General features: G+C 44.7%; 1 protein-coding gene across 1 annotated transcript; it reads left to right on the top strand.

The window, feature by feature from the left end:
• Positions 1 to 1,255: 1,255 nt before the first annotated feature.
• LOC130283357 (cystathionine gamma-lyase-like) lies at positions 1,256 to 27,157 on the top strand. The gene is made up of 12 exons (XM_056532746.1): positions 1,256 to 1,509; positions 3,475 to 3,556; positions 4,501 to 4,596; positions 6,656 to 6,765; positions 12,234 to 12,365; positions 14,200 to 14,257; positions 14,413 to 14,490; positions 17,610 to 17,762; positions 19,069 to 19,190; positions 20,873 to 20,925; positions 22,576 to 22,714; positions 25,965 to 27,157. Exons 1-12 carry the CDS (start codon positions 1,336 to 1,338, stop codon positions 26,028 to 26,030), a joined length of 1,263 nt encoding a protein of 420 aa, XP_056388721.1. The 5' UTR covers positions 1,256 to 1,335; the 3' UTR covers positions 26,031 to 27,157.

The raw sequence follows: 27,157 nt of genomic DNA on the forward strand, positions 1-27,157 counted from the left end.
GGAAGAACTGACCAAACAGAATGGACATTTCACTGGTGAAGCCCCTGTACTCCTGAAGTGCATGCACTAACTGGCTGTCTGGTAGCGCCCTCTACAGTAGAGCGAGATACTGCATGTTCTGTACTTCTCTGTACCTGTGCCAGGGATGGCTGCTCCAGGTGAGGGCGGCTCCATGTTACTTTCTTTTAGGACACTGTGTATTCTGTACAGGACCCTGAAGAAGCTCCTGTCCTCTACATAGACAGTGATTACAGCTCCAGCAGATCCTTATTACTTTTATATAATATAAGGTATGGCTTTATCTATATTAGTTATCTACTTTTTTTTTACTTTTTTTTTTGTTTAATCCTCACTTTTTCCTATTTTTGGATGACATTTTGGGGCTTCAGAACCAATTACCAGGTTCCCATAGAGTTCTGGTCTCAACATACAATGGTGTCAACATACAATGGGCGTCCTGGAACCGATTAATATTGTAAATTGAGGGAGCGCTGTATCTAGTGCACTTTCAAAGCCTGTTTAGTCTAAGTTTACACTGGCTTAAGGCTGCATTCACACCACGTTTCTGCAATACAGTTCCCGTATACGTTTTCAATGTGAAAACCGTATGGAACCGTATTTAAAACCGTATGCATTGACTCTCCATTGAAAACCGTATGCCAAAAGATGCATCAGGTTGTGTCCGTTTTGCATCCTGTACGGTTTTGTCCATTTTTTTCCCCGTACCCAAAACCGCAGCCTAACCCGGTTTTTGGTCTGGGTGAAAAACTGTATTAAACCGTATACGTTTTTTTTTTTTTTTAACATGGGAGTCAATGGGAACCGTGCAGAACTGTATGTGCGTACGGTTCCATCCGGTTTTCACCATACGGTTTTTGACTTTGCACAGTTTTTTTTCTTGGAATTTCAATCAAACAAGTGAAACTTTATTCAAAGTGGAGTGAAAAGTTAAAAACGTATAATTTTTTTTTTTCTTACAAAACGGGTGCAACCGGACATCATTTTTCAAACCTTATACGGTTTTTAACTGTATACGGGTTGAAATTTGTACACACGTTTTGATACAGTTTAGTCCGGTTTTGAGGAATCCGTTTTTCATCAAAAACCTGATACGGGAACTGTATTGCAAAGAAGTGGTGTGAATGCAGCCTAAGATTTAGACTGGTTCAGTAAATCTGGATCACAGTCGCTTCATTTGAACTCTACTCCCCCCCCCCCCCAGTGATGATAAAGACGACAACGCCTCCAGACTCAACCAATGCCCGACAGCCAGGGAGTGGGATCTGCTTACAAGGAGGGATCAGTACAGAGCGCACCACCACAACCGGCAGCAGCATGCAGCAGGAGAACAAGCAATGTCCAGCACAGGGCTACCTGGAGCCTTTCAAACACTTCGCCACCGAGGCCATTCACACCGGGCAGGAACCTGAGCAATGGAAGTCTATGGCGGTGGTGCCCCCCATCTTTCTCACCACCACCTTCAAGCAGCACAGTCCAGGAGAGCATGCGGTGAGTCTCATGACAATGCACTATACCACATGCACCATGCACCTGTTAAGATCCTGAGTAATTAGCTCTTATTTCCTTACTGCAGTTATTTTTAGTATAACACATTTGCGCATTTTCTTGCACTTTGCGTGATTCCAGAGCACGTTCCTCGGCTCTTATTTCCGATGTGTCTATCTGTAGTGAAATCCCCGCTCTGTTGTAATATTGCAATTATATTTTATTTGATGTCACATGACATAATCCGAGAACCTCATTTGCCCGCAGAGAGATTTCGCTATCATCAGCTGTCAAGAAGTTCCGCAGCAGCTTCCAGCATTATCATCCCCTTTGCTCCTGTTCCCCCCTCCAACTGAAGTAGTAGCTGCTGTTAAATAATGGATTTAGGATTATTTATTACTACATTACTAGGATTATTTAGTACTACAGATCCCAGCACACTGTAATCTTTAGGCTTCGTAAAATGTATTTCCAGACAAAACCGGTTATAAAATGAATAAACCCTTTGTGTCCGGAATGTGCTGACACAGATGTCTTCGCGTCTGTACATTTTAAAGGAATGTTGGGTCAATCTGCTGGTGGGAACAACCAGGGGCCAGATTAAGGCTGCCTGGAAGACGGAGCACTTCATTATGATGCCCCCGCCCCCGTCAGTTCCCCCACATTAGGTGGTAGTTCCCCCAGATTAGGTGCAGTACAAGTGCCTGCACATTAGGTGTGCAGTACAGTTCCCCCACATTAGGTGTGCAGTACAGTTCCCCCACATTAGGTGTGCAGTACAGTTCCCCCACATTAGGTGTGCAGTACAGTTCCCCCACATTAGGTGTGCAGTACAGTTCCCCCACATTAGGTGTGCAGTATAGTTCCCCCACATTAGGTGCAGTATAGTTCCCCCCCACATTAGGTGCAGTATAGTTCCCCCCCACATTAGGTGCAGTATAGTTCCCCCCCACATTAGGTGCAGTATAGTTCCCCCCCACATTAGGTGCAGTATAGTTCCCCCCACACTAGGTGCAGTATAGTTCCCCCCCCCCCACATTAGGTGCAGTATAGTTCCCCCCCCCCCCACATTAGGTGCAGTATAGTTCCCCCCCCCCCCCCACATTAGGTGCAGTATAGTTCCCCCCCCCACATTAGGTGCAGTATAGTTCACCCCCCCCACATTAGGTGCAGTATAGTTCCCCCCCCCCCCACATTAGGTGCAGTATAGTTCCCCCCCCCCCACATTAGGTGCAGTATAGTCCCCCCCCCCCCCCACATTAGGTGCAGTATAGTTCCCCCCCCCATTAGGTGCAGTATAGTTCCCCCCCCACATTAGGTTGGCAGTGTAGTTCCCCCCACATTAGGTTGGCAGTATAGTTCCCCCCACATTAGGTTGGCAGTATAGTTCCCCCCACATTTGGTTGGCAGTATAGTTCCCCCACATTAGGTTGGCAGTGTAGTTCCCCCCACATTAGGTTGGCAGTGTAGTTCCCCCCACATTAGGTTGGCAGTATAGTTCCCCCCCACATTAGGTTGGCAGTATAGTTCCCCCCACATTAGGTTGGCAGTATAGTTCCCCCCACATTAGGTTGGCAGTATAGTTCCCCCACATTAGGTTGGCAGTATAGTTCCCCCCACAGACATACAGCCTTCAGCCATATACAGTGTATGGCTTGAGGCTGGCCCACTTCAGTGCCCCACTGCCCCACTTCAGTGTTCCGACCACTGCTCCGGGGTCACGATCTACAGCTATGGCCTATGGGCCATAGCAGTAAGTCCCGGGACCGGAGGAGGGGTGGTCGGAACCCTGAAGATGACGTGCTGGTCACTTACCATGCGCGCACGTCCTCCTCACTGCTCCGCTCCGCTTGGCAGTATGTTTTTCCCAATTCTTCAATAAAGTTTTTTTTTCTGTTTTTACTATATAAAGCATAAACCAGTAGAAATATTTCTTTGTATTAATATATATATATATTTATTTTTTAGGGTTACGACTACAGCCGTTGTGGAAACCCAACAAGGGACTGTCTGCAGAAAGCTGTCGCCGCCCTTGATGGGGCCAAATACTGTAAGATTTCAGATGTTGATTGGTCAATAGTTTTTTCGGGTCACAAATTGCAGTTGTACAAGACTCTGTTCACATCTCAAATGAGAAATTAGGAAAACCTTTGGTGACAAGGCCATGACCCATGTGCCCTATGTATTGTGCTTCAGAATTTTGGTGGTACGTGGTGTGCTCGCCATTGTGTGACGATGATGTCATCAGTCATGACAAACTATGGCTTCCCCTGTCCATAACAGGACCTCAGTCTTTTGGCCAAACATGCACTTATCGGGCATATAACCTCTTCCAGAGCCATGAAGTGTGTTTAAAGGGGTACTCCACCTCTAGACATCTTATCTCCTATCTAAATTATAGGGGATAAGATTTCTGATTGCAGGGGTTCCACATCTGGGGACCCCCACGTTCTTGGCTGCGGCACCCCAGACATCTGGTGCACGGAGCGAACTTTGCTCTGTGGCGGATGACTGGTGATGCGGGGCAGAGGCTCATGACGTCATGCCCCCTCAATGCAAGTCTATGGAAGGAGGTGTGAAAGGGCGTCGCACGGGGCGGAGCCTTGATGTTCAATCAGACCCGGAGTGAACACGCTTTGGGGACTGATATTAACGGGGTGCGAGACCCCCTGCGATCAGGCATCTTATCCCCTATCCTTTGGATAGGGGATAAGATGTCTAAGAGCGGAGTACCCTTTAAGCCCTAATACAACTCTGTCAATGGACAAATACAAATGTTATGGGTCGTAGAAGGTAAGGAGAAAGATAATGTAGAAAATGCCAAAGATCTAAACTTGGTGGGGAACGGGTTAATATCAGATGACCTCTGATGTCTTGTCATAAAGAAATAAACCAAAGTTTGCAAGAAATGATTATAATTTTTTTGTGTATTTTTGCTGTATTGTACTTGGCGGTGATCTATTATAATCTGCTGTTCTTGCTCTTTCTGTCCAGGTTTGTCTTATGCGTCGGGCCTGTCTGCAGTACTAAATGTTGCCCACCTTCTGGAAGCTGGAGACCACATCATCTGTAATTGTATTGTGTATGGAGGTAAAATCACAATCACTTGCCTGCAAATATTGCTTTCAAATATAAAGTGCTGAAAGGGTAGAGATGTCAATAAAACATGCAAATCGATTTGATATCTGCAAAAGTAAAAAGTATTACCATGGATAAAAACCTATCCAAAGTATAGCGAATAAGTTTTGGATCACGGGGGGTCCCGACTCTCTCCAGGAGCGGCACATCATGACCCCAGAAAGACCCCACCCCCCACCTTTTATAGATTTTTATTGGAGTGCCAGAGATAGCTGAACGGCCCTCCCATAGAGATATATGGAGGGGGCATGGCGGCCCCAGCTTTATGCAGCGGTCTTGACATGCCACTCCCAGGGAAAGCCGGGGCCCGTACAGGATATTGCTAACATTTTCCACCCATTTACCCCCATAGATCTGCCTCTCCAGTTTAAAGGGGTTTCATGAGCTTATATAAATACAGTAAAGTAAATGTGTCTGAACTCTAACCAGAGGATACCACCATAGCACAAAAGGTCTGTGCTGCACCTCTGTTTTAAAGGGGTACTCCCATGGAAAACTTTTTTTTTATTTTTTTATTTTTTTATTAACTGGTGCCAGAAAGTTAAACAGATTTGTAAATCACTTCTATTAAAAAATCTTAATCCTTCCAGTACTTTTTAGGGGCTGTATCCTAAAGAGAAATCCAAAAAAGAAATGCATTTCCTCTGATGTCATGACCACAGTGCTCTCTGCTGACCTCTGCTGTCCATTTCATGAACTGTCCAGAGCAGGAAAAAATCCCCATAGCAAACATATGCTGCTCTGGCCTGTTCCTAAAATGGACAGCAGAGGTCAGCAGAGAGCACTGTGGTCATGACATCAGAGGAAATGCATTTCTTTTTTGGATTTCTCTTTAGTATTCAGCAGCTGGGCGGTTCCCGAGACACGTGTCATCAGAGAGCACTTAGACAGAAAAGAACAACCTTAACTTCAGAAGCTAATAAGTACTGGAAGGATTAAGATTTTTTTAATAGAAGTGATTTACAAATATGTTTAACTTTCTGGCACCAGTTGATTTAAAAAATAAAAATAAAAAATAAGTTTTCCACTAGAGTATCCCTTTAATGCTTTGTTTCATTGTCAAATAAGCTGCCAATAGAGGTGATTGATTATTCCCGGTCTCCCTTTTGGGAATCATCAGATTCCCAGCTGATCTGCAGATAAAAATCCTGTATGAGCTTCTAAAAGGGGCATCCGGTATTTTAAAACTAATCTGCAGGATAGGGGATAAGTATCTAATCTTTAGGGTCCAACAGCTGGGACCCCCGTGATCTCTAGAGTGGGCAACCATCACTCCCTGTGCATGGAGCAGCCCCATGCACTGTCTATGGGAGCGTAGGAGATACCAAGTGCTGTGCGGACACAGGGAGAGATGAGGCCTTGTTCGGGAGAAGAGGTCAAACCAGACACTTATCCTGTAGATAGGGTATATACGATTTAAAGGGGTATTCCAGGAAAAAACTTTTTTATATATATATATATATATATATATATATATATATATATATCAACTGGCTCCAGAAAGTTGAACATATTTGTAAATTACTTCTATTAAAAAATCTTAATCCTTTCAGTACTTATGAGCTTTTGAAGTTAAGGTTGTTCTTTTCTGTCTAAATCCTCTCTGATGACACGTGTCTCAGGAACCGCCCAGTTTAGAAGCAAATCCCCATAGCAAACCTTTTCTAAACTGGGTGGTTCCCGAGGACACGTGTCATCAGAGAGCACTTAGACAGAAAAGAACAACCTTAACTTCAGAAGCTCATAAGTACTGAAAGGATTAAGATTTTTTTAATAGAAGTAATTTACAAATCTGTTTAACTTTCTGGAGCCAGTTAATAAATTAAATTATATATATATATATATATGTATGTATATATGTATGTATGTATTTTCCTGGATAACCCCTTTAAAGTACTGAAGAACCCCTTTAAACGAAAACTGATCAATGCATTGCTGCCCCCGATAACGTCCGTCATTCCTGTAGCAGGATTAGATGATATGTCACTGCGCAATTTGTTTTTCCCGGCAGGTACACACAAATATTTCTCCAACCTTGCTACAAGAATGGGCATGAAGGTGACTTTCGTTGACTGCACTGATCTAAATTCTTTGGAAGCTGCGATCACCCCAGATACCAAGGTAAGTGATGTCTGTGTATATATAGTGACTGATGGAGTTCTGACTCCTAGACACACCCGAGTCCAGGATCCTATGATCAGGTGGAGGACAATACTCTATAGAGCAGTGGTCTCCAACCTGCGGACCTCCAGATGTTGCAAAACTACAACTCCCAGCATGCCCGGACAGCCAGCGGCTGTCCGGGCATGCTGGGAGTTGTAGTTTTGCAACATCTGGAGGTCCGCAGGTTGGAGACCACTGCTCTATAGAGATGGGGTACTCCTCTTCTGAAGCATTCCATTTTTTGTTATAATAGGATACCCAAAATATATATATATATATATATATATATATATATATATATATATTTATTATTATTATTATTATTATATTTTTTTTTTTTTTTTTGGGGGGGGGGCAGAAAGTTGCCAATTATTTAGCACAAATAAACCAAATACTGGCGACAAATGCTGGCGATTATGTAGTCGATAAACTGGCTTGACTTTGTGTATTAAAGGGGTACTCCGCCCCTAGACATCTTATCCCCTATCCAAAGGATAGAGGATAAGATGTCTGATCGCGGGGGTCCCACCGCTGGGGACCCCTGCGATCTCCCTGCTGCACCAGGCGTTCGTATAGAGCATCGGGTGCAGCGCCGGAGGCTCGTGACGTCAAGGTCGCCCCGCGCTCGTGAGGTCACGCCCACGCCCCCCTCAATGCAAGTCTATAAGTCTAAGGGAGGCCGTCATGCCCCTCCCATAGACTTGCATTGAGGGGGGGCATGGCAGCGACGTCACCGGCACGGAGCGAAGTTCGCTTCGTGCAGCGGATGTCTGGGGTGCCGCAATCGAGATCGCGGGGGTCTCCAGCGGCGGGACCCCCACACGATCAGACATTTTATTCCCTATCGTTTGGATAGGGGATAAGTTGTCTAGGGGCGGAGTACCCCTTTAACTTATTACTGAGCAAAGGAGGTGAGAATGGAATCTCACTTTTGTGTAAGTGGGGAAAGTCTCTAAACAGATCAATAGTCCTTCTCACAGACCGTGTCAGACAGTTCTTTATTTAGGCGCTGGCCGGGCTGACTCCCCCTCTCTCTCTCCTCAAATGTACCTAGACCACCAGGTAGACCAAGCTCTTCTGATGGATTTACACTCTCGATGGATAAGAAATTACTTGCCATATTTTTCGCCATATAAGACGCACCCAATTTTAAAGGAGGAAAATCTAGAAAAAAAAGATTCTGAACCAAATACAATGTAAAGTATAGGATCTCCAACCTGCGGACCTAACAGTGATCTTCAACCTGCGGACCTCCAGATGTTGCAAGACTACAACTCCCAGCATTCCCGGACAGCCGTTGGCTGTCCGGGCATGCCAGGAGTTGTAGTTTTGCAACATCTGGAGGTCCGCAGGTTGAAGACCACTGGTATAGGAGGTAATACTCACGTGTCCCCGCCGCTCCGGACCCGTCACCGCTGCCCTGAATGTCGCCCTCAATCACTGTCGCCGCGTCCCCGGGGTGTCCCCTTTGCTCCGGAACGTCTCTGCTGCCCAGGATCCTTGCTCTCCGTCTCCGTCGTCGCTACGCACGCCGCTACGGCGTGCGCGACGACGTGATGACGACGAAGGAGAGCGCCGGCCATGCAGGGGATCCCGGCACAGAGCAGTCATACGCCGATCGGACACCGAGGAGGTAGGTAGGGTCCCTCCCGGTGTCCTGTAAGCTGTTCGGGACGCCGCGATTTCACCGCGGCGGTCCCGAATAGCCCGACTGAGCAGCCGGGTTAGTTTCACTTTCGCTTCAGGCGCGGCGGTCAGCTTTGATCGCCGCGTCTCAAGGGTTAATACAGGGCATCACCGGTGATGTCCTGAATTAGCCGCGGGTCCTGGCCATTGATGGCCGCATGGATCGCCGCGATATGACAGGGTTTTAATGTGTATTTGTCATATAAGACGCACCAACCTTTCGCCCCCCCCCCCCCTAGTTTTGGGGAAGAAAAAGTGCGTCTTATACGGCGAAAAATACGGTACATAGACTTACATAGCCCCACTGTATGGTTGGGATTATCCAGCCAGACGTCTTTAGATAGTGGGGTACACTCGGACCTACGGTAGGTCTTTCACTTCTGTTTCCCTCCCATGCTGACCTTCAGCCTACATCCGCGCTACTTTGGTGCCTGCAACTCACTGGGACACTAGCTCAGAACCGGCGACACACTTTGGCCCTCAGAATGTTTAGTCTAAGAAAGCGGTATTGGAACTCTGACTCTTACTTAGCGCGGCACCTCCGGAGCTCCTTTCTTGCCGCCTGCTAAAGTTAGACTTTTTTTTGTTTCTTGGCTACAACACGCAGAACTCCTCCTCGCTGTGCTAAGTCTCATGATCTGCTCTTCCCTTCTGGCACCCTTAAAGGGGTTATCCAGGAAAAAACTTTTTTTTTAAATATATCAACTGGCTCCAGAAAGTTAAAGAGATTTGTAAATTACTTCTATTAAAACATCTTAATCCATTCAGTACTTATGAGCTGCTGAAGTTGAGTTGTTCTTTTCTGTCTAAGTGCTCTCTGATGACACCTGTCTCGGGAACCGTCCAGAGTAGAAGCAAATCCCCATAGCAAACTTCTTCTGCTTTGTGCAGTTCCCGAGACAAGCAGAGATGTCAGCAGAGAGCACTGTTGCCAGACAGAAAAGAACAACTCAACTTCATCAGCTGATAATTATTAGAAGGATTAAAATTGTTAAATAGAAGTAATTTACAAATCTGTTTAACTTTCTGGAGCCAGTTTGGAGACCATTGCTTTAACCCCTTAACGACGCAGGACGTATATTTACGTCCTGCGCCGGCTCCTGCGATATGAAGCGGGATCGCGCCGCGATCCCGCATCATATCGCGTGGGTCCCGGCGCTAATCAACGGCCGGGACCCGCGGCTAATACCACACATCGCCGATCGCGGCGATGTGCGGTATTAACCCTTTAGAAGCGGCGGTCAAAGCTGACCGCCGCTTCTAAAGTGAAACTGAAAGTATCCCGGCTGCTCAGTCGGGCTGTTCGGGACCGCCGCGGTGAAATCGCGGCGTCCCGAACAGCTGATCGGACACCAGGAGGGCTCTTACCTGCCTCCTCGGTGTCCGATCGACGAATGACTGCTCTGTGCCTGAGATCCAGGCAGGAGCAGTCAAGCGTCGATAATGCTGATCACAGGCGTGTTAATACACGCCTGTGATCAGGATGAAAGATCAGTGTGTGCAGTGTTATAGGTCCCTATGGGACCTATAACACTACAAAAAAAAAGTAAAAAAAAAGTGTTAATAAAGGTCATTTAACCCCTTCCCTAATAAAAGTTTGAATCACCCCCCTTTTCCCATAAGAAAAATAAAACAGTGTAAAAAAAAATAAAAATAAACATATGTGGTATCGCCGCGTGCGTAAATGTCCGAACTATAAAAATATATCATTAATTAAGCCGTACGGTCAATGGCGTACGCGCAAAAAAATTCCAAAGTCCAAAAAAGCGTATTTTGGTAACTTTTTATAACATTAAAAAATGAATAAAAAGTGATCAAAAAGTCAGATCAAAACAAAAATCATACCAATAAAAACTTCAGATCACGGCGCAAAAAATGAGTCCTCATACCGCCCCGTACGTGGAAAAATAAAAAAGTTATAGGGGTCAGAAGATGACATTTTTAAACGTATAAATTTTCCTGCATGTAGTTATGATTTTTTCCAGAAGTGCGACAAAATCAAACCTATATAAGTAGGGTATCATTTTAACCATATGGACCTACAGAATAATGAAAAGGTGTCATTTTTACCGAAATATGCACTGCGTAGAAACGGAAGCCCCCAAAAGTTACAAAATGGCGTTTTTTTTTCGATTTTGTCGCACAATGATTTTTTTTTCCGTTTCGCCGTGCATTTTTGGGTAAAATGACTAATGTCACTGCAAAGTAGAATTGGCGACGCAAAAAATAAGCCATAATATGGATTTTTATGTGGAAAATTGAAAGGGTTATGATTTTTTAAAGGTAAGGAGGAAAAAACGAAAGTGCAAAAACGGAAAAACCCTGAGTCCTTAAGGGGTTAAAGGGGCATTCCACTGGCCAGCATTCGGAAGTAAATGTTCCAAACGCTGTTTTCGCAGCGCAAAAACACCGTTTGGAACATTTACTTCCAAATGCTGGCCAGTGGAGTGCCCCTTTAAAGCAATGGTCTCCAAACTGTGGACCCTCCAAATGTTGCAAAACTACAACTCCTGGCATGCCTTGACAGTCAATGGCTGTCCAGGTGTGCTGAAAGTTGTAGTCCTCCACAGTTTAGAGACCACTGCCTTAATGGGACAGATGCCTGATCCAGTTGTCTATACAGCGGGTTAAACACATTTGCTGCTGCTGATTCATGGAATGTCATATTACACATGGCCTCATGGATGCGCCATTTAGGGAAAGGACATTTAGTGAAAGTGATTGGCGCCTACTAGGGATCGACCGATATCGTTTTTTTTAGGGCAGATACCGATAATCGGTGGAGGTTAGGGCCGATAGCCGATAACTTATACCGATATTCCGGTATAAGTTATCGGCTATTTATCCCCCCGCGACATCGCTGCAGATCATTTATTTAAAGCGGGCACTTTAAATCAATGCACTGCAGTGGCTTTTGCGGTGCCATAGGCCGCCGCCGACACCCGCTTCTCTCCCCCTACCTATCAGGGTGGTCGGGGCCATCCATCCTTCCTGTAGTGTCCGGCGGCATTCCGGGTGGAAGGTGAACCGGTCCGGGCTGTCCTTCTTCTCCGGGGGTCATGTTGTCCACTCCGGGCAGGCTCCGGCCTAGTAACGCAGCATAGACGCCGCTGCGCAGTGACGCCCGTGCGCAGCAACTCCCCTGACGTCACGGCGTAGCGATGTCTATGCAGCGTACTAGGCCGGAGCCTGCCCAGTGTGGAGAAGATGACCCCCGGAGAAGGACAGCCCGGACCGGTTCACCCTCCACCCGGAATGCCGCCGGACACTACAGGAAGGATGGATGGCCCGGAATACCCCCATTACGGGTAAGTTTAATTTTTTTTGTTGACTCGGAGGGTGGGGGAGGGGCCCGACCGGTATAGCGGTATGGGCAAAAATCCATACTGTGGGAGAAAAAAACAACGGTATCCGGTTCATACCGGTATACCGCCCAGCACTATGGTGGGGGGTGCGACACGGTGCGGTGGGTCGGAGGGGCGGCCGCAGTGCGGCGGGTCGGGGGGGGGTGGTCGCCGTGCGGTGGAGGCGGTGCGGGGGGGGCGGGGCATTATCAGCTTATCGGCAAGGTAATTGCTGATACCGATAATGCCCAAAATCGTGCTTATCGGCCGATAATATCGCCCATACCGATATTCGGTCGATCCCTAGCGCCTACCACATCAACGTATTAGTGGATCTGCCCAGTGACCTACTTTGGCTTTAACAAAAATATATTTACTTTTCTTTTTCTATCCAAGCTTGTGTGGATCGAAAGCCCAACGAACCCAACTGTTGAGGTTATTGATATACAAGGTTGTGCTGATATCGTTCACAAGCATCAAGATGTCCTCCTGGGTGTGGATAACTCTTTCATGTCTGCCTATTTCCAGGTTAGTGATTTTAGTTAACATCCAGGACAATTACTATGGATTTGTTGCATCCTGATCATTTCTATCTGTTGCAAATCAGGCAATGATACACTCAGCCACACAAGAACTTATCGTGGAAAGTAGCTTTAACAGTTGTACTGGGACACTACAAACCCCCCTTCTTAAATTTAGCAGTCCTCTGCGACACTGTTAGAGAGTGGCACCTAGACTTAAAAGACAATATACAAGCATAATCAAATATACAAGCATTCTCCAATTTAAAGTTATGAACAGGATTGTTATTGTTTTCCACCCTATTAAAGCATTTTTTTTTTTTTTTAAGAACAGGATAATACTATATAGTAGGAGAATCCACCGATACTTACAGGATTTGGCACATTGTATACACTAAATGTTCCAGAAAATACCACAGTAGTGCAAAATATATTAGACTAGATTAAGGAGGAGGAATACGCTGATTATGTAGGCAGTGACCTGTTAACTCATATGATTGTATCGAGGACAGGGCTGCATTTGATTAGGGCAGGGCTGTGACTTGGGGATTAGATGCCTTTATAAATGTAACACATTGCAGTGGTTGGCTGTCATAGTCACAGAAAAACAGGAAAGTTCTGGCCAAAATGCAAATGTGGTGTCCCAGTACCAGAGTGCGTCCTGTCAGGTAAACATTGCTTCAGGTGCATGCGCTAGGCATTGCTGCTCAGGTAATGCTTTGATATCCATTGTAATCTTTGCCTGTTAAAGATACAGTGCAACACAATATTAATTAAGAAATGCACAGGATATCTGTAAGGAGGTATGATGCAGAGTACTCATGTGACCCTGATTGCCCAATGGGAGGGGGGAGGAGTTATTCAGTCTAAGTCAACGCTCACTCCAAGTGTTGAGCTAAGGGCAGAAGCCCAGTGTGAGCTGCAGAGTGGAGAAGAGACACCTCACACTCCAGCTGTCTCTTCTCCACACCGCGCCATTCTGCAAGTGTTCCCCGCCCAGAAGGACCCAGTGAGTTGACGGGCCACACAGTGATAGTTCATACCCTGGCGGTGTAGCATTAAATTGGACACAATCAGAACCCTAGTCAGGCCTGAGCATTAGGTCTAAAGTCCCAAGTAAAATAATTCAAGTCACAGCAAGTCTACAGGGCTCCCAATGGTTACTCTTCATCTCCTCTACTCTGCTCTGTGAGGATTGTAACATCTACTCCTGCCTCAGTAAAGACAGTTATTCGTAACCCGGCATTGGTGTATTTCTTATCCCACGCCTGGCCCAGGAGAAGCTGTCCCATCCTCGGATCATGTAGGTTAACGGCCTCACTATCATACCCATACATCCTGCACACAGTACCCCCATCATTGGGCGCCACACAAACGTTTTCGAAAACTTCAAAACCCCTTGAAAGGTAATAGAATGTTAAATTCGATTTAGACCCATACATTGCAAATTGGGCAATCAGGTCCATTTAAAAAGTAGCATATACTATAATTAAGCAATGAAAGTAATTGCTTTATACTCTTATACTTTTTCTAAAGTGCAATAGGGGCCTGTGGGGATGCTACAGTACAAATCGGACACAAATAAAATAAAAAACGTGGTGTGAACAGAGCTCCAATTGTCCTTTTCGATAAAACTTTATTAGAAAAACAATGTACCCACTAACAATAATAAGTGTCAAATCTGCTGAATCGGTACAAATTGTCTCTAAATGTTTAAATTCCATGAGGTTTGCAAATGTGGTGGAATAATCTGCAATTTGCTACAAGAAGCCCTACAGTTTTATAGGAATGATGGATTCTATTACGAAATAGTTAAACATAACACTTTTTTTTCCCTTCAGCGGCCATTGTCTCTGGGAGCAGATATCTGTATGTATTCCGCAACTAAATTTATGAATGGTAAGTGAGCCCCCCACAGGGGGGATGATCGGCCCTTCTGTTCAGTTAATAAGGCAGTTTCCCAAGACCCCAAAATAGCCTTTTCATCTGAACATTTTTACTTTTATTTAAAAAAAAATAATTTTTTAAATCCCATTCCGCTCTTGGTATTTCAGGCCACTCTGATGTCCTCATGGGATTGGTGTCTGTAAACTGCGACACACTATACGAAAAGTTAAAGTTTCTTCAGATGGGTGAGTAAAGACGTAATGACGATTTTTTGAATATAAAAAATGTTTGGGCACTTGTTTGTTCAGATAATTGCAATTCATGGAGTTTGCCATTAGGGGAGCTAGAGAACACAGCCACACATACAGCAGATGATTTGGATTTTCCTCAGCAGAAAATCTGCAATATTTCTGCACTGAAATTTGGGGATTTTGTTGAGGATATGTTGCTGATTATGAATCGCAAGTGGGCTGCGGCCCTTCCATCGCTTTGTGTAGAGCTGTGTACATGACCGGTGATCTGGACACATCCCTGGTCACATACACAATGGTTTCTCTGCCGCCCAATGCATTAGAGTAGGACACCACCGAAAGTGTGCAAAATGTGTCCCTGCTTCTTTCAAAGTGTGCCAAATGTGCTACCATGACTGCTACCATTACCACGATATAGTAACTGGATAATACCACCATACTGATACTGAATACCCCCATTTTATGGTAGATACCAGCTCGGCACAGGCCCAAACCTCAATGAAGACTTCTTCTAACCATGACTCCTCTATGCAGAATCTGCCGGACGACAAACATATTCGCTTCCCTCAGTGCCCCAAATAATGCTTTCCTGGGCGCTCTGCATAGTATGAGAGAGTAGGTAAGTTTGTTGGGCGGAGGGTAGGAGCAAGGCTCAGAAATTGTGGGGCCCCTTACACAACGCAAGACCAGGGCCCCCAGTGGCCCGCTCCCAAATTTGCCCCAGGGTCCGCCATGCAGTTTTATTGCACCAGTACAGTGACCCCCCCCCCCCCCCCCGACCTACGATGGCCCGACATACGATAATTTCAACATACGATGGCCTCTCAGAAGCAGCATCAACATACGATGCTTTTGTATGTCGGGGCCATCGCATAAGCGGCTATCCGGCAGCGCAGACTGCTTCAGCTGCCACCGGATAGCCGTTTACGCTGCCCCTTGTGGTCCGCTGACGATCACTTACCTGTCCTCGGGGCTCCGGCGCGTCCTCTTCGGGATCCCCTGCATCGTCGGCGCTCTCCATCTTCGTCATCACGTCGCTGCGCACGCCGTCCCGTCATCCAATAAGAGCGGCGTGCGTAGCAACGTGATGGCGGCGATGGAGAGCGCGGATGCCGGGGAAGCAGAGGCCTTGCCGGAGCGTCGGGGACACCACGGGGACGCGGAGACAGCGATGGAAGGCGACATCCAGGGCAGCGGTGACGAGCGGTGACGGTCCGGAGCGGCGGGGACACGTGAATATAACCTCCAATACCAGTGGTCTTCAACCTGCGGATCTCCAGATGTTGCAAAACTACAACTCCCAGCATGCCCGGACAGCCGTTGGCTGTCCGGGCATGCTGGGTGTTGCAGTTTTGCAACATCTGGAGGTCCGCAGGTTGTAGACCACTGTCCTATACTTTACATTGCACGGACCCCTCAACATACGATGGTTTCAACAAGCGATGGTCCATTTGGAACGGATTACCATCGTATGTTGAGGGACCACTGTATATAAGGGGAAATATTGCCATTATACATATTACCAGTATACAAGGAGGAATATTATAACCATACATATTACCATCATAATATTGGTACTGATCAATTCTGTATACTAAAACCAATCATACCTTTTTGTACAAAAATCAGCATGCTTAAAATTCTCCTCTTCTGACCCCTATAACTTTTAGATTTTGTGGTAAATGGGGATGTATGAGGCTCATTTTTTTTTGCATTGTGATCTGTACTTTATCCCGGGACCATTTTTGTCTCGATGGGATTTTTTGATCGCTTTTTATAAAAAAAAATTTATGGTGGCCAAATTTTTTTAAATTGTTTTACGCATTTATGCAGATGGTGATAACGTATATGATATATTTATTTTTGTTTTAGTACAAAATTTTATTTAAAAAGGGGGGTGATTTAGATTTTTATTAGGGAAGGGGTTTATTCACATTTGCTACAATTTCCTGCATTTAGACGTGCAAACAACTTTGATCTAGGCATCTAAAGGGTTAATGCCGGACACCTTCCTAATCGGTGATGACCGGCATTTGCCGTAGGTCCTTCTGCTAATAGTTTCCCCTGTAAAGTTGTTTTAGGCCCCTCTCACATCTGCCTTCCACTGCAATTTAATATTTCTGCCTCGGGCCCCCAGTCGTATTTTGTTCTTTTTTGCACAGTAACAGTTACCTCTGTCCACTGTCCTCCTCTGGCCAGGCTCTTCTTTTTGGGGCACCGCTCTCCTCTCCTGCAGAAATCTTCTCCCTGCTGTGCGCGGCTCCTCTGCATAGCGCAACGTGCGTACCTCCCGGCGGCCAGTGCTGTTTTAAAGAGAGAGCAGCTGCGGCGCAGTGTGTGGACTGATTGACTGACTGACTGTACAGTCAGTCAATCAGTGTATAGTGTGACGGTCCCAGCGGTCTGAGTGACTGTCACTCACTGACTAGCGAACATAAAAAAAAAAGTGTCAGTTCCGGCCGGGCCTCTTACTGGGGTATCCCTTGTACCCCCCTGATGGCGGCCCTGGGTAGAAGGATTGTATAGTGGTGGGTAGATAATCTGCCCATATTATGTAGATGCTCCCAATAGGTAGGTAGATAAATTCCCCCTCCCCCCCCCCCCCAGTAGGTAGGTATATAGGTAATCTAAACTAACCCCCACCCTGCGTTTAGGTAGATTCCTCTTGTAGATAAATAGGGAATCCCAGTGGTAGATAGGGAATTAGGTAATTCCTCCTAATTGGTAGGCAATGCCCCTTTGGTAGGTACGTAATGCTCCCCGGTAGGTGGGTAGGTGGGGCCCCCGGCCACTAAAACAAAGGGACAGAAGTGCTTAGCTGAGAGGTGTGCCCTGCTCTCCTTGGCTTTCGTTAAAGTGTTTGTTTGGATTCATACAAAATCTATGAGCATTTCTATGAATCCATAAACCGAACACACTGAGCAGAGGCGATGAGGAACAATGGGGCACAGTGCCCGGCTGATGGTGGTGGTCCTGGCACCTGTCTTGGCACCGTGCTCCCGCCAGTGAACATTTTTGGCCATGCTGCGCCTTCTTTAATCCATGGGGTGTCCTATATTTTTCCAGGTTTTAATGCTGTCGTTTTCTAGCAGAAATCTTCTTGTATCGTGCAGATCTTGGCACCGTCCCATCCCCTCTTGAATGCTACCTGTGCAACCGCGGCCTGAAGACCTTACATCTCAGAATGAGGCAACATTTCCATAACGCTCTGGCAGCGGCCATGTTTTTGGAGAAGGATCCTCGTGTTGACAAAGTTATGTTTCCAGGTAAAACTCAGTATTGTTAATGTTAAGTGTCTCATTTGGCTGATATCCCTAGAGAAATGTTGAATTACAAAGCAGCTACCTATAGATGGCGCTAAAGAGACAGTTTTCTTCCTTCTGGAAGAGAGATAATTTTTTCTCCAGAGAGCATCGTTGCCTGTAAGACATAAACAGTATCTCACTGAGGAGTATTAGGACCCTACTGGTAATAATGTGTGGTGTCCCAATGGAGAACAAATCTGTCTTCCTGGCCTGTCAGGTGGATGTTACCTAGAGTGTCTGCTCCATGCCCACTACTTGGATTTAAATGCACAATTTATTGCACTGTAATATACTGTCTATGCACTGTTATGCTTTATTGTGTCCTAAGGGGTTAACTTGCCTGTGCAGGAGGATGTTGAGGGGATCCCATGTCTGCTTCAGCCAATTAGGGCTGCTCCCCTGCCTCTCCCAAGTCTTGCTAGACAGGGCGGAGTTAGTTGAGTCTGCAGTCAGTTAAGAGGAGACAGGAGAGTGGAGGTCCCCTCCAGACTTCTGCTGTGGACCTGTACCTCACCACATGGGGACAGGCCTTGGAGATCCAGTTGCTGCACCAATCTGTCCCTGAGCAACAGCACCCTTCACAGGATCCCTCTGACCAGACCTTGCACTGTCCAAGTCAAGTTTAGGCAAGTCAAGCTCTAAAAGGATAGCAGGAGATAGATAGCCTTAGGCAACTCCGGTCCCATTAGGATTCCCAAATAAAGAGCAGAGTAAGTGTTTGTCGGCTCCAAAGTCTTAAGCAAGCTACACACTTAATTCAAGCTATAAACAACAGTCTAAAATATAATTCACCAAGCAAGAAACTAGTTAGTCAGCAAGGAATACAGGTCCCATAGTGCGTAGAAGCAGCTGTGATCACTAAAGCATTCTCCAGCGAACTTTGCACTAAATACTGAACTGTTCCTGTTTAACTTTACTCATGAACTTGCAGGCTTAAGTAGTTTCCGTAACCCGCTTGGCCCAGGAGGCTGCTATCCTTGGAGTGTGGAGGTTAAAACTACCCAGGTGTCACAAACTGTGTCTATTTCTTACCCACAACCCCCACCAGCACACTTCACAGCAGTGGTCACCACAAATGGTCAAATGGCTAACAAAAAGCTGCTTGGGAGAACAGAGTTTAGTTGCAAATGTAATTAATTGGGATCCATACAACTGGTTAAACACACTGCATCCCAACATGTCTAGCGTCTCACTCCGTGTGCCCCCATATAACACCACTATGTCCTCACCTGGACTCCTCCTATACACTGTGACCCTCTTGTTTCAGGGCTGCCATCTCACCCACAGTACGAGCTCACCAAGCGTCAGAGCACTGGAGCTGGAGGGATGATGGGAATTTACATTAAAGGCAACCTGGAGCATGCAAAGATCTTCCTCAGGAGCCTGAAGGTAAATGACTACAAATTTATATAAATAAAATTTATATGAATAAATATAAAATAAGATTTATATAAATCTCTACTGTTAAAGGAAGCTTAAAGGGGCTAGAAAAATGGCCTGAAGATTAGAGGGGTCTCTCTACCATACATTATGCCACCCCACACCATAATCCTAGGGGTAGGATCGGTGTGACCTTTCTTCCTTAAAGAAGATCTCCAGCGGAAAAAAACATTCCCCCCCCCCCCCCCCCCCCTCCTGCGATAGTTTTTTTTACCACTGGACATCTTCTTTAGCATTGAAATTGCAACACCAAGATGTGCAAGATTATGATACAGAACAAGTTGGCAATGAAGGCTGTAATGGAGGTCAGTCCTCTATTGTGGGATGCAATGATAGCTGAAGATTGGTCTGGAAACCACATTTGAAATGCAATGAAGAGGAATTTACAAGGGAATGTCCCACCGGTCCTACTCCCAGTATAATAGTGTGGGGTGGCATAATTTACGGTAGCCGGAATCCTCTAGTCTATGGGGAGCAAGGTTTAGCAACCTACGAGGGTGCAGGATCTACAGGCCCAGCTGTAACATTTGTGGGCAAATGTGCCACAGGATACCATACAGAACCTTTATACCTCCATGCCCAACTGTATCTCATCTTGTGTCAAGGTTAATGGCGCCCAACAGGATACAACAGCTTGTTTTAGATTGTACAGTTTCCCCAATAAACTTATCCTTTCACTTTTATTATTGTAATCACTTTGTCACATATAGGCAGGGAACAGTGAAGCCCTAACTCACCCACAGCCGCTGTCCCTACCTATTGCCTATCCACGCTAAGTGACAGGTCGACAAGCATGATGATAAACCCTCCCTGCTAAGTGCTGGGGCAGCGTTTTCAAAACAATAAATTACAAAACAGACGGAGTCGGAAAACAGCTGGAGGCACACAAACTGAGATACAATCATAGACACAGGGTCAAATCAATGTCAGTGTAGCCGAGGTCGGTATCAGGAAATAGCTGAGTACAGGAACGCAGAGCAAGAGAAGAGCCAAAGCGAAAAGCCAAAGATCAATAAACAAGCTGGTATCCAGTAAGCAGGAGGTGTCAGCTAAGGTATAACCTATCACCGACGCTGGACTGATCACTGCTCCTAGCTTACATAGGAAGATGGTCAGTGATACACCCTCCTGATAGGTAGCAGAGCTGAGAACCACACCCAGACGACACAGGTGAGCTCCCAGCAGCTCCAGTGCAACTAGAGTCATTTAACTCTTCGTGTATGGCCAGAGCCAGACGTTACACACTTACTTATATTAGCATTACATTCACAACTAGAAAGTTTTATTTTATTCCAATAACTCAATCTTAGTGCGTTTTTTATATTTCTGGACAACCCCCTGGCTGTAGATATGGGATAAGCAGTAGCGACTGACTCTCTTGCCTTGTGGTAACAATATTGCGGGCACCTCTTGGTACAGATTAGGAAGCATTTACCAAACCATAGTTGGCACCTGCTGGTATATTTACCATATTAATGTTGTAATTCCAAGCATTGACCATACTGATGAGCGCCTTTTGTATCTAAATGTGCTCAAACAGCTTCTAATCTAGAAATACTCAGCAATGAATGGAGTATAAAGCAGAGCATCAAAGTGGGAAAAGACTGAATTCTGATTTGTGATTTCCACAGGTTATTGCACTTGCTGACAGTCTTGGAGGATATGAGAGTCTGGCTTCGCATTCGTGAGTATATCTGACAATAAGGCTCTATGGTATTGATCTCCATCCTGGGGCTGAAGACTCTGAGTTCCTACCTGATCTATAACAGTACCTTTTTATACTACTGGTGTCTGAGTATCAGAGAAGCTTTTCTACCTCCTCAGGCACCAGTTCCAGGTGCAACTCCTAACTTAGCTCCCTGTGGGTCAGTGGGTGTACACACAAGTGCCTAGACCAGGTTCCCCTAGGAGCATTCACTTGTGGCCATGGCAGCCAAGTGTGACAAACCAAGCGAACTTACCCTATGTATGGAGCATAGCGGCTTGAGTTGTGCCTTGGTTGCCGTGGGTAAATATACCTATAAGAAGCATACCCTCATTAAAAGTAAGTATAAAAGAATGAAAACAATTTAAAAAGGGGTGGGGCACGCTGCAATGACATTGCCAGTAAGCAAGGTCCCGCAGTGATCTCTATACCTAACAATAGAAAATGTGGATGCCTGCTACTTATAAATGATGATGTAATGTGATAGCCTTATAGCTAAGTGGTAAAATCTATTGGGCGCATTGGTAAAATGGTATGGCCTTTAATAACCATGGAGGTAATACTAAATCATACCTCCAGTGACGAGGGTGACAGAACTAGAATCAATCCAGCAATGACAGACTCCACCGAATACTCCAGTAACATGCCTGAGCCTTAAGGTGTAGCATATTAATTTCATGTGACTGAACATGAAAACTTGACAGACTTAATATAAACCACAATTTAGCCTGTAGATGTGCCAGGTCTTAGAATCACGCTGATAGAGCCTGTGAACGTGACAGGTCTTAGAACAGAAAACAAGCATCATACACATTAAGTATTACCTTCTGATCCAAAGAAGTCTGTGCGTGAATAGTTTCCTTGCCAACCTGAACAGGTGGTAGGTATAACGGATAAAAATGAAGCAACCCACAAAAAGACGTGACAGGTATAATAGGAATGGCATGATGTAGAACCTGAAGACGTGACGGGTATACTAGAAATGCAATGATGTGTAATCTGAAAACATAACATGTATAATATAGATAATCAATGATATGTCACCTGACTATACTTGGATTACAAAAACTAAGCTATAACTTGTAAAATACAATTAAAAGATACATACAGGGCTATGTAAAATACAAGAAACTAAACCTTGTCATAGTCAAACAATATGTGACGGGTGCTACAATTGTTCAAGGAAAAAGCTTGAGATGCATACCTGCCACATGATGATGCTATAAAACTAACCTGATATAACCCATTATTAACCCATTAATTAACACCTCGAAACTGTAAAAAAAATTGAATGCATGTCTCTGAGAACTGTAATGTTATAAAAACCTAAATGTCTCTCCTAAAACTGATTGCAATATTTGGAGTTAGTAGGAATTTTTCTCTAGTATAGGGTAATTGGCATTAACCTCATAAGGAATTTTTGGCGTCCTCTGAATCAACTTGGTAGGGACACAATAGGGATATAGGTTAAACTTGATGAACCTTATGAACTATGTTACTAAGGTTTGCTTCCAATTCCTGTTCAGATTTGTACATCCATCCATCCATCCATGATAAATAGGCTCGTAAGCAGCTTATGTCCTTCCAGCATTTTATGGTCCATGAAATAATCTGTCCCCTCTTGTGTAGAGCCATCATGAGTCACCCCTCAGTGCCGGAGGAGGAGCGAGCGCGCCTGAATATCACCGACAACCTCATTCGCCTCTCCATAGGGTTGGAGGACACAGAAGACATCATAAAGGACCTGGACCAAGCATTGCAGGCCGTGGTGAGTCCCCAAATGCAAAAACATCACAGGTTATTAGAGATGTTACACTGAAAGGTATACACAGCTGTCCACATGACTGCACTGAAAAATGTAAGGTATATTCCGGGCCTATCTTCAAGATATCTGCATATATTGGATATATAAAATCGTGCCTCATGTATAACCCTCAATACAATACAGTGACCCCCCGACTTATGATGGCCCCAACATATGATCATTTCAACATATGATGGCCTCTCAGAGCCCATCGTATGTTGAAGGCAGCATCGACATATGATGCTGCTGTGTGTCGGGGCCATCATACAAACAGCTATCTGACAGCGCTGACAACTTCAGCAACTAACAGATAGTTGTTTAATGTGCCCCGTGTGCCCCGTTCTGCCTCCTGTTACTCACATGCTGTCCTGCTAACTCATACAGGCTTCCACTGTGAGCTCCGTGTAAGCCCCCCCCCCACCCCCAGTGCAGCCATAGCCAATAGCCTGCAGCATCTTGCTGCAGGCATCCAATGAGCTGCTGGCTGCCCTCCCCTTCCTTTCCTATAGAGCTGTAGTCGGCAGGATGGTAATGGAGGACATTCTGTCCCCCCTGAAGGTATTTAAAGAACTGTACAGTACTGTATGCGATGTCACACATCACATACAAAACATATACACACACTATACACCCCATACATCAATGTTTCCCTATCAGTGTGCCTCCAGCTGTTGCAAAATTATAACTCCCAGCATGCCCAGACAGTGAATGGCTGTACATGCATGCTGGGAGTTGTAGTTGTGCAACAGCTGGAGGCACCCTGGTTTGTTAAACACTCCCCATACACTCCACATACAATGGTCATCCCAGAACCAATTAGCAGTTTCCCATAGAGATATGTATTCAACATACAATGGTTCCGAGGCCCCAGAACCAATTACCATTTTTACATAGACATATGTACTCGACATATGATGGTTTCAACATATGATGGTTCTCCTGGAACCAATTAATATCATATGTTGAGGGACCATTGTATAGAGAAAAGGAGCTAAAGTCTAGCCGCACACCTTTTGAACGCATATAAAGACTCATATCACCACTATTAATTATGGGGTATAAAGAAACCAGTCTGTGGACCATTGTTATGCCGGGTGACACCAGGTCTGAAAGCTTCCAGAAGTCTGTTTAGGATCAAGGAATTTTGTGTGGAAAATAACACTATTGTTGTTGGCACACACTGGAAATTTAGAGATTTTCCAGAACCCCTGTGTCAGATGATCAAAGGTCCAGTTAACTTCAGATGAAATATGACAATAGATGTTACAATAACACTTTGTGAAGGTACAACCTCCTTCATTAGATTAGAGATCTCCCATCTGATGAAGGGGATTGTACCTCAGAAACACGTTGTTATTGCCATTGTTTTGTTTCATTTGGAATAAAGTGGACCACGTGTCCTGGAAAATCTCTAAATTTGCTGATCATAGGGTTAACAAATATTTTCTTCTGTAAAAAATTCCTAGATAGGAATGCAGCTCCGCTTGAAGCAATAGAAGTTGAGCTGCAGTAACCCAACACGAACACAGCACAATGTACGGAGCTGGAGGCAGCTGTGGGTTTGTGTGTAAAGTGGCTCAGGCAAAGAGCTGATCGGTGGGGTTCCCCCCCCACAATCAGATATTAATGGCCTTTCTGGTCATTAGTAAGTCCTAGAAAGTCACTTTAAAGGGGTACTCCGGCCCTAAGACATCTTATCCCCTTATCCAAAGGATAGGAGATAAGCTTTCTGACCGTGGGGGTCCCCCGCAATCTTGCATTCGGCACCCACCTCTTTGAGCTGCTCACAAACTGCCCACGTCACGACTCTGCCCACGTGTGACGTCACGCCCCGCCCCCCGCTATGCAAGTCTATGGGAGGGGGCATAGCGGGGGCGGGGCGTGATGTCACACGGGGGCAGAGTAGTGTCGTCACGATACTCCGGCTCGTGGTCGGCAACCGGCAGTTAATGAGCTGGCAGAGCGGCGTGCAGCTCAAAGAGGTGGGTGCCGAATGCAAGATTGTGGGGGTCCCCAGCGGCGGGACCCCCGCGGTCAGACATCTTATCCCCTATTCTTTGGATAGCGGATAAGATATCTTAGGGCCGGAGTACCCCTTTAAAGTAAGTCCTTGGTCTAGTTTTCTATTGTCATACTTTTGGCGCAATTCTAACATTTTAGGCTGGGTTCATGTACAGTACTTTTAATGTTTTATTTTTTTAAACAAAAGTAATTGCGGGTTTTCCTATGTGCATTACATTCTGTATCTTAGTTTATGGCCCCTTCTGGTGTCTTACTGTTAAGAATTTGAGAAACACTAGAAAAAAAAAAACACCTGCTACAAATGTAACAAAATATGGCTATGTACACACCTGACACATTGGTGCATATGTTTGGTTTATGTTCCGGTGAGAGATGCCAGAGTGTATGCCGCAGTAAGTTATAGGCCCCCCTATTGTCCGGGCAGGGGCCCAAAGAGTTCCCTTTTTCCATCCATTGGGTGTTAGGGGCCTGCATACATTTTAATTTAATTTATTTTCTGTATGGTAAAATACATACTGTAGTAAAGCATGGTCTGGATAGAACTTAAACAATTTTATCAAAAACTCTTGCCATAAATTTCCAGTGTTTTTATAACACTCTTCACAAGGGAAAAAAGCAGCAAGTACATATAAAGGGGTATTCCAGGAAACTTTTTTTTTTATATCAACTAGCTCCAGAAAGTTAAACAGATTTGTAAATTACTTCTATTAAAAAATCTTAATCCTTTCAATAATTATCAGCTGCTGAAGTTGAGTTGTTCTTTTCTGTCTGGCAACAGTGCTCTCTGCTGACATCTCTGCTTGTCTCAGGAACTGCACAGTGTAGAAGAGGTTCGCTATGGGGATTTGCTTCTAAACTGGGTGGTTCCCGAAACAGGTGTCATCAGAGAGCACTTAGACAGAAAAGAACAACTCAACTTCAGCAGCTCATAAGTACTGAGAGGATCACGATTTTTTTTATAGAAGTAATTTACAAATCTGTTTAACTTTCTGGAGCCAGTTGATAGATATAGAGATAGATAGATAGATAGAGAGAGAGATATAGATATATATATATATATATATATATATATATATATATATATATGTTTTTTCCTGGATAATCCCTTTTAAATTAATTACAATATATGACCCTTAATTACCAGTAACATTTTTAGAAGCAATAATCAATTTCTTTTTTTCTTCTCTTATAGTACCCGGACCTTACAAACCCGACCAAGGTGGAGGATTTACTGCAGCATCTGAAGTTGAACTGCTGAATATTATTAACCTGTTTAATCTTCACAAATATAATAGGATTGTTACAGTGAAATTAGTAATGTAATGTATGTACACAACAACTCCACCAGCAGAATAGTGAGTACAGCTCTGGAGTATAATACAGGATATAACTCAGGATCAGTACAGGATAAGTAATGTAATGTATGTACACAGTGACCTCACCAGCAGAATAGTGAGTGCAGCTCTGGAGTATAATACAGGATATAACACAGGATCAGTACAGGATAAGTAATGTAATGTATGTACACAGTGACCTCACCAGCAGAATAGTGAGTACAGCTCTGGAATATAATACAGGATATAACTCAGGATCAGTACAGGATAAGTAATGTAATGTATGTACACAATGACCTCACCAGCATAATAGTGAGTGCAGCTCTGGAGTATAATACAGGATATAACTCAGGATCAGTACAGGATAAGTAATGTAATGTATGTACACAGTGACCTCACTAGCAGAATAGTGAGTACAGCTCTGGAGTATAATACAGGATATAACTCAGGATCAGTACAGGATAAGTAATGTAATGTATGTACACAGTGACTTCACCAGCAGAATAGTGAGTACAGCTCTGGAGTATAATACAGGATATAACTCAGGATCAGTACAGGATAAGTAATGTAATGTATGTACACAGTGACCTCACCAGCAGAATAGTGAGTACAGCTCTGGAGTATAATACAGGATATAACTCAGGATCAGTACAGGATAAGTAATGTAATGTATGTACACAGTGACCTCACCAGCAGAATAGTGAGAACAGCTCTGGAGTATAATACAGGATATAACTCAGGATCAAGAATAAAAAAGTTGGTGCAGCTCACAATTAATCACTAGCCGAGGTAAAACGGACAAACGTCTATAACCCAAGGTGTGAAATTATTACTCTAAAACTGTGTAAAAAGTAGCACAAACCTCAAGGTTAGTGTAATATTACATATACTTTTTGGATCATATTACTCTAAGACCGTGCATTAAGTAAACATAGTTTTTTTTTTTTTTTGTTAAAATGACATATCGCATAAATTCCCCACATAGGGCCCTTGCGGGAGGAATAGGTTAATATTGCATGTAACATACAAAAAGATCAATAAAATATAATAA

This window comes from Hyla sarda, chromosome 7 (genome assembly GCF_029499605.1).
Source record: "Hyla sarda isolate aHylSar1 chromosome 7, aHylSar1.hap1, whole genome shotgun sequence".
NCBI classification, from domain to species: Eukaryota; Metazoa; Chordata; class Amphibia; order Anura; family Hylidae; genus Hyla; species Hyla sarda.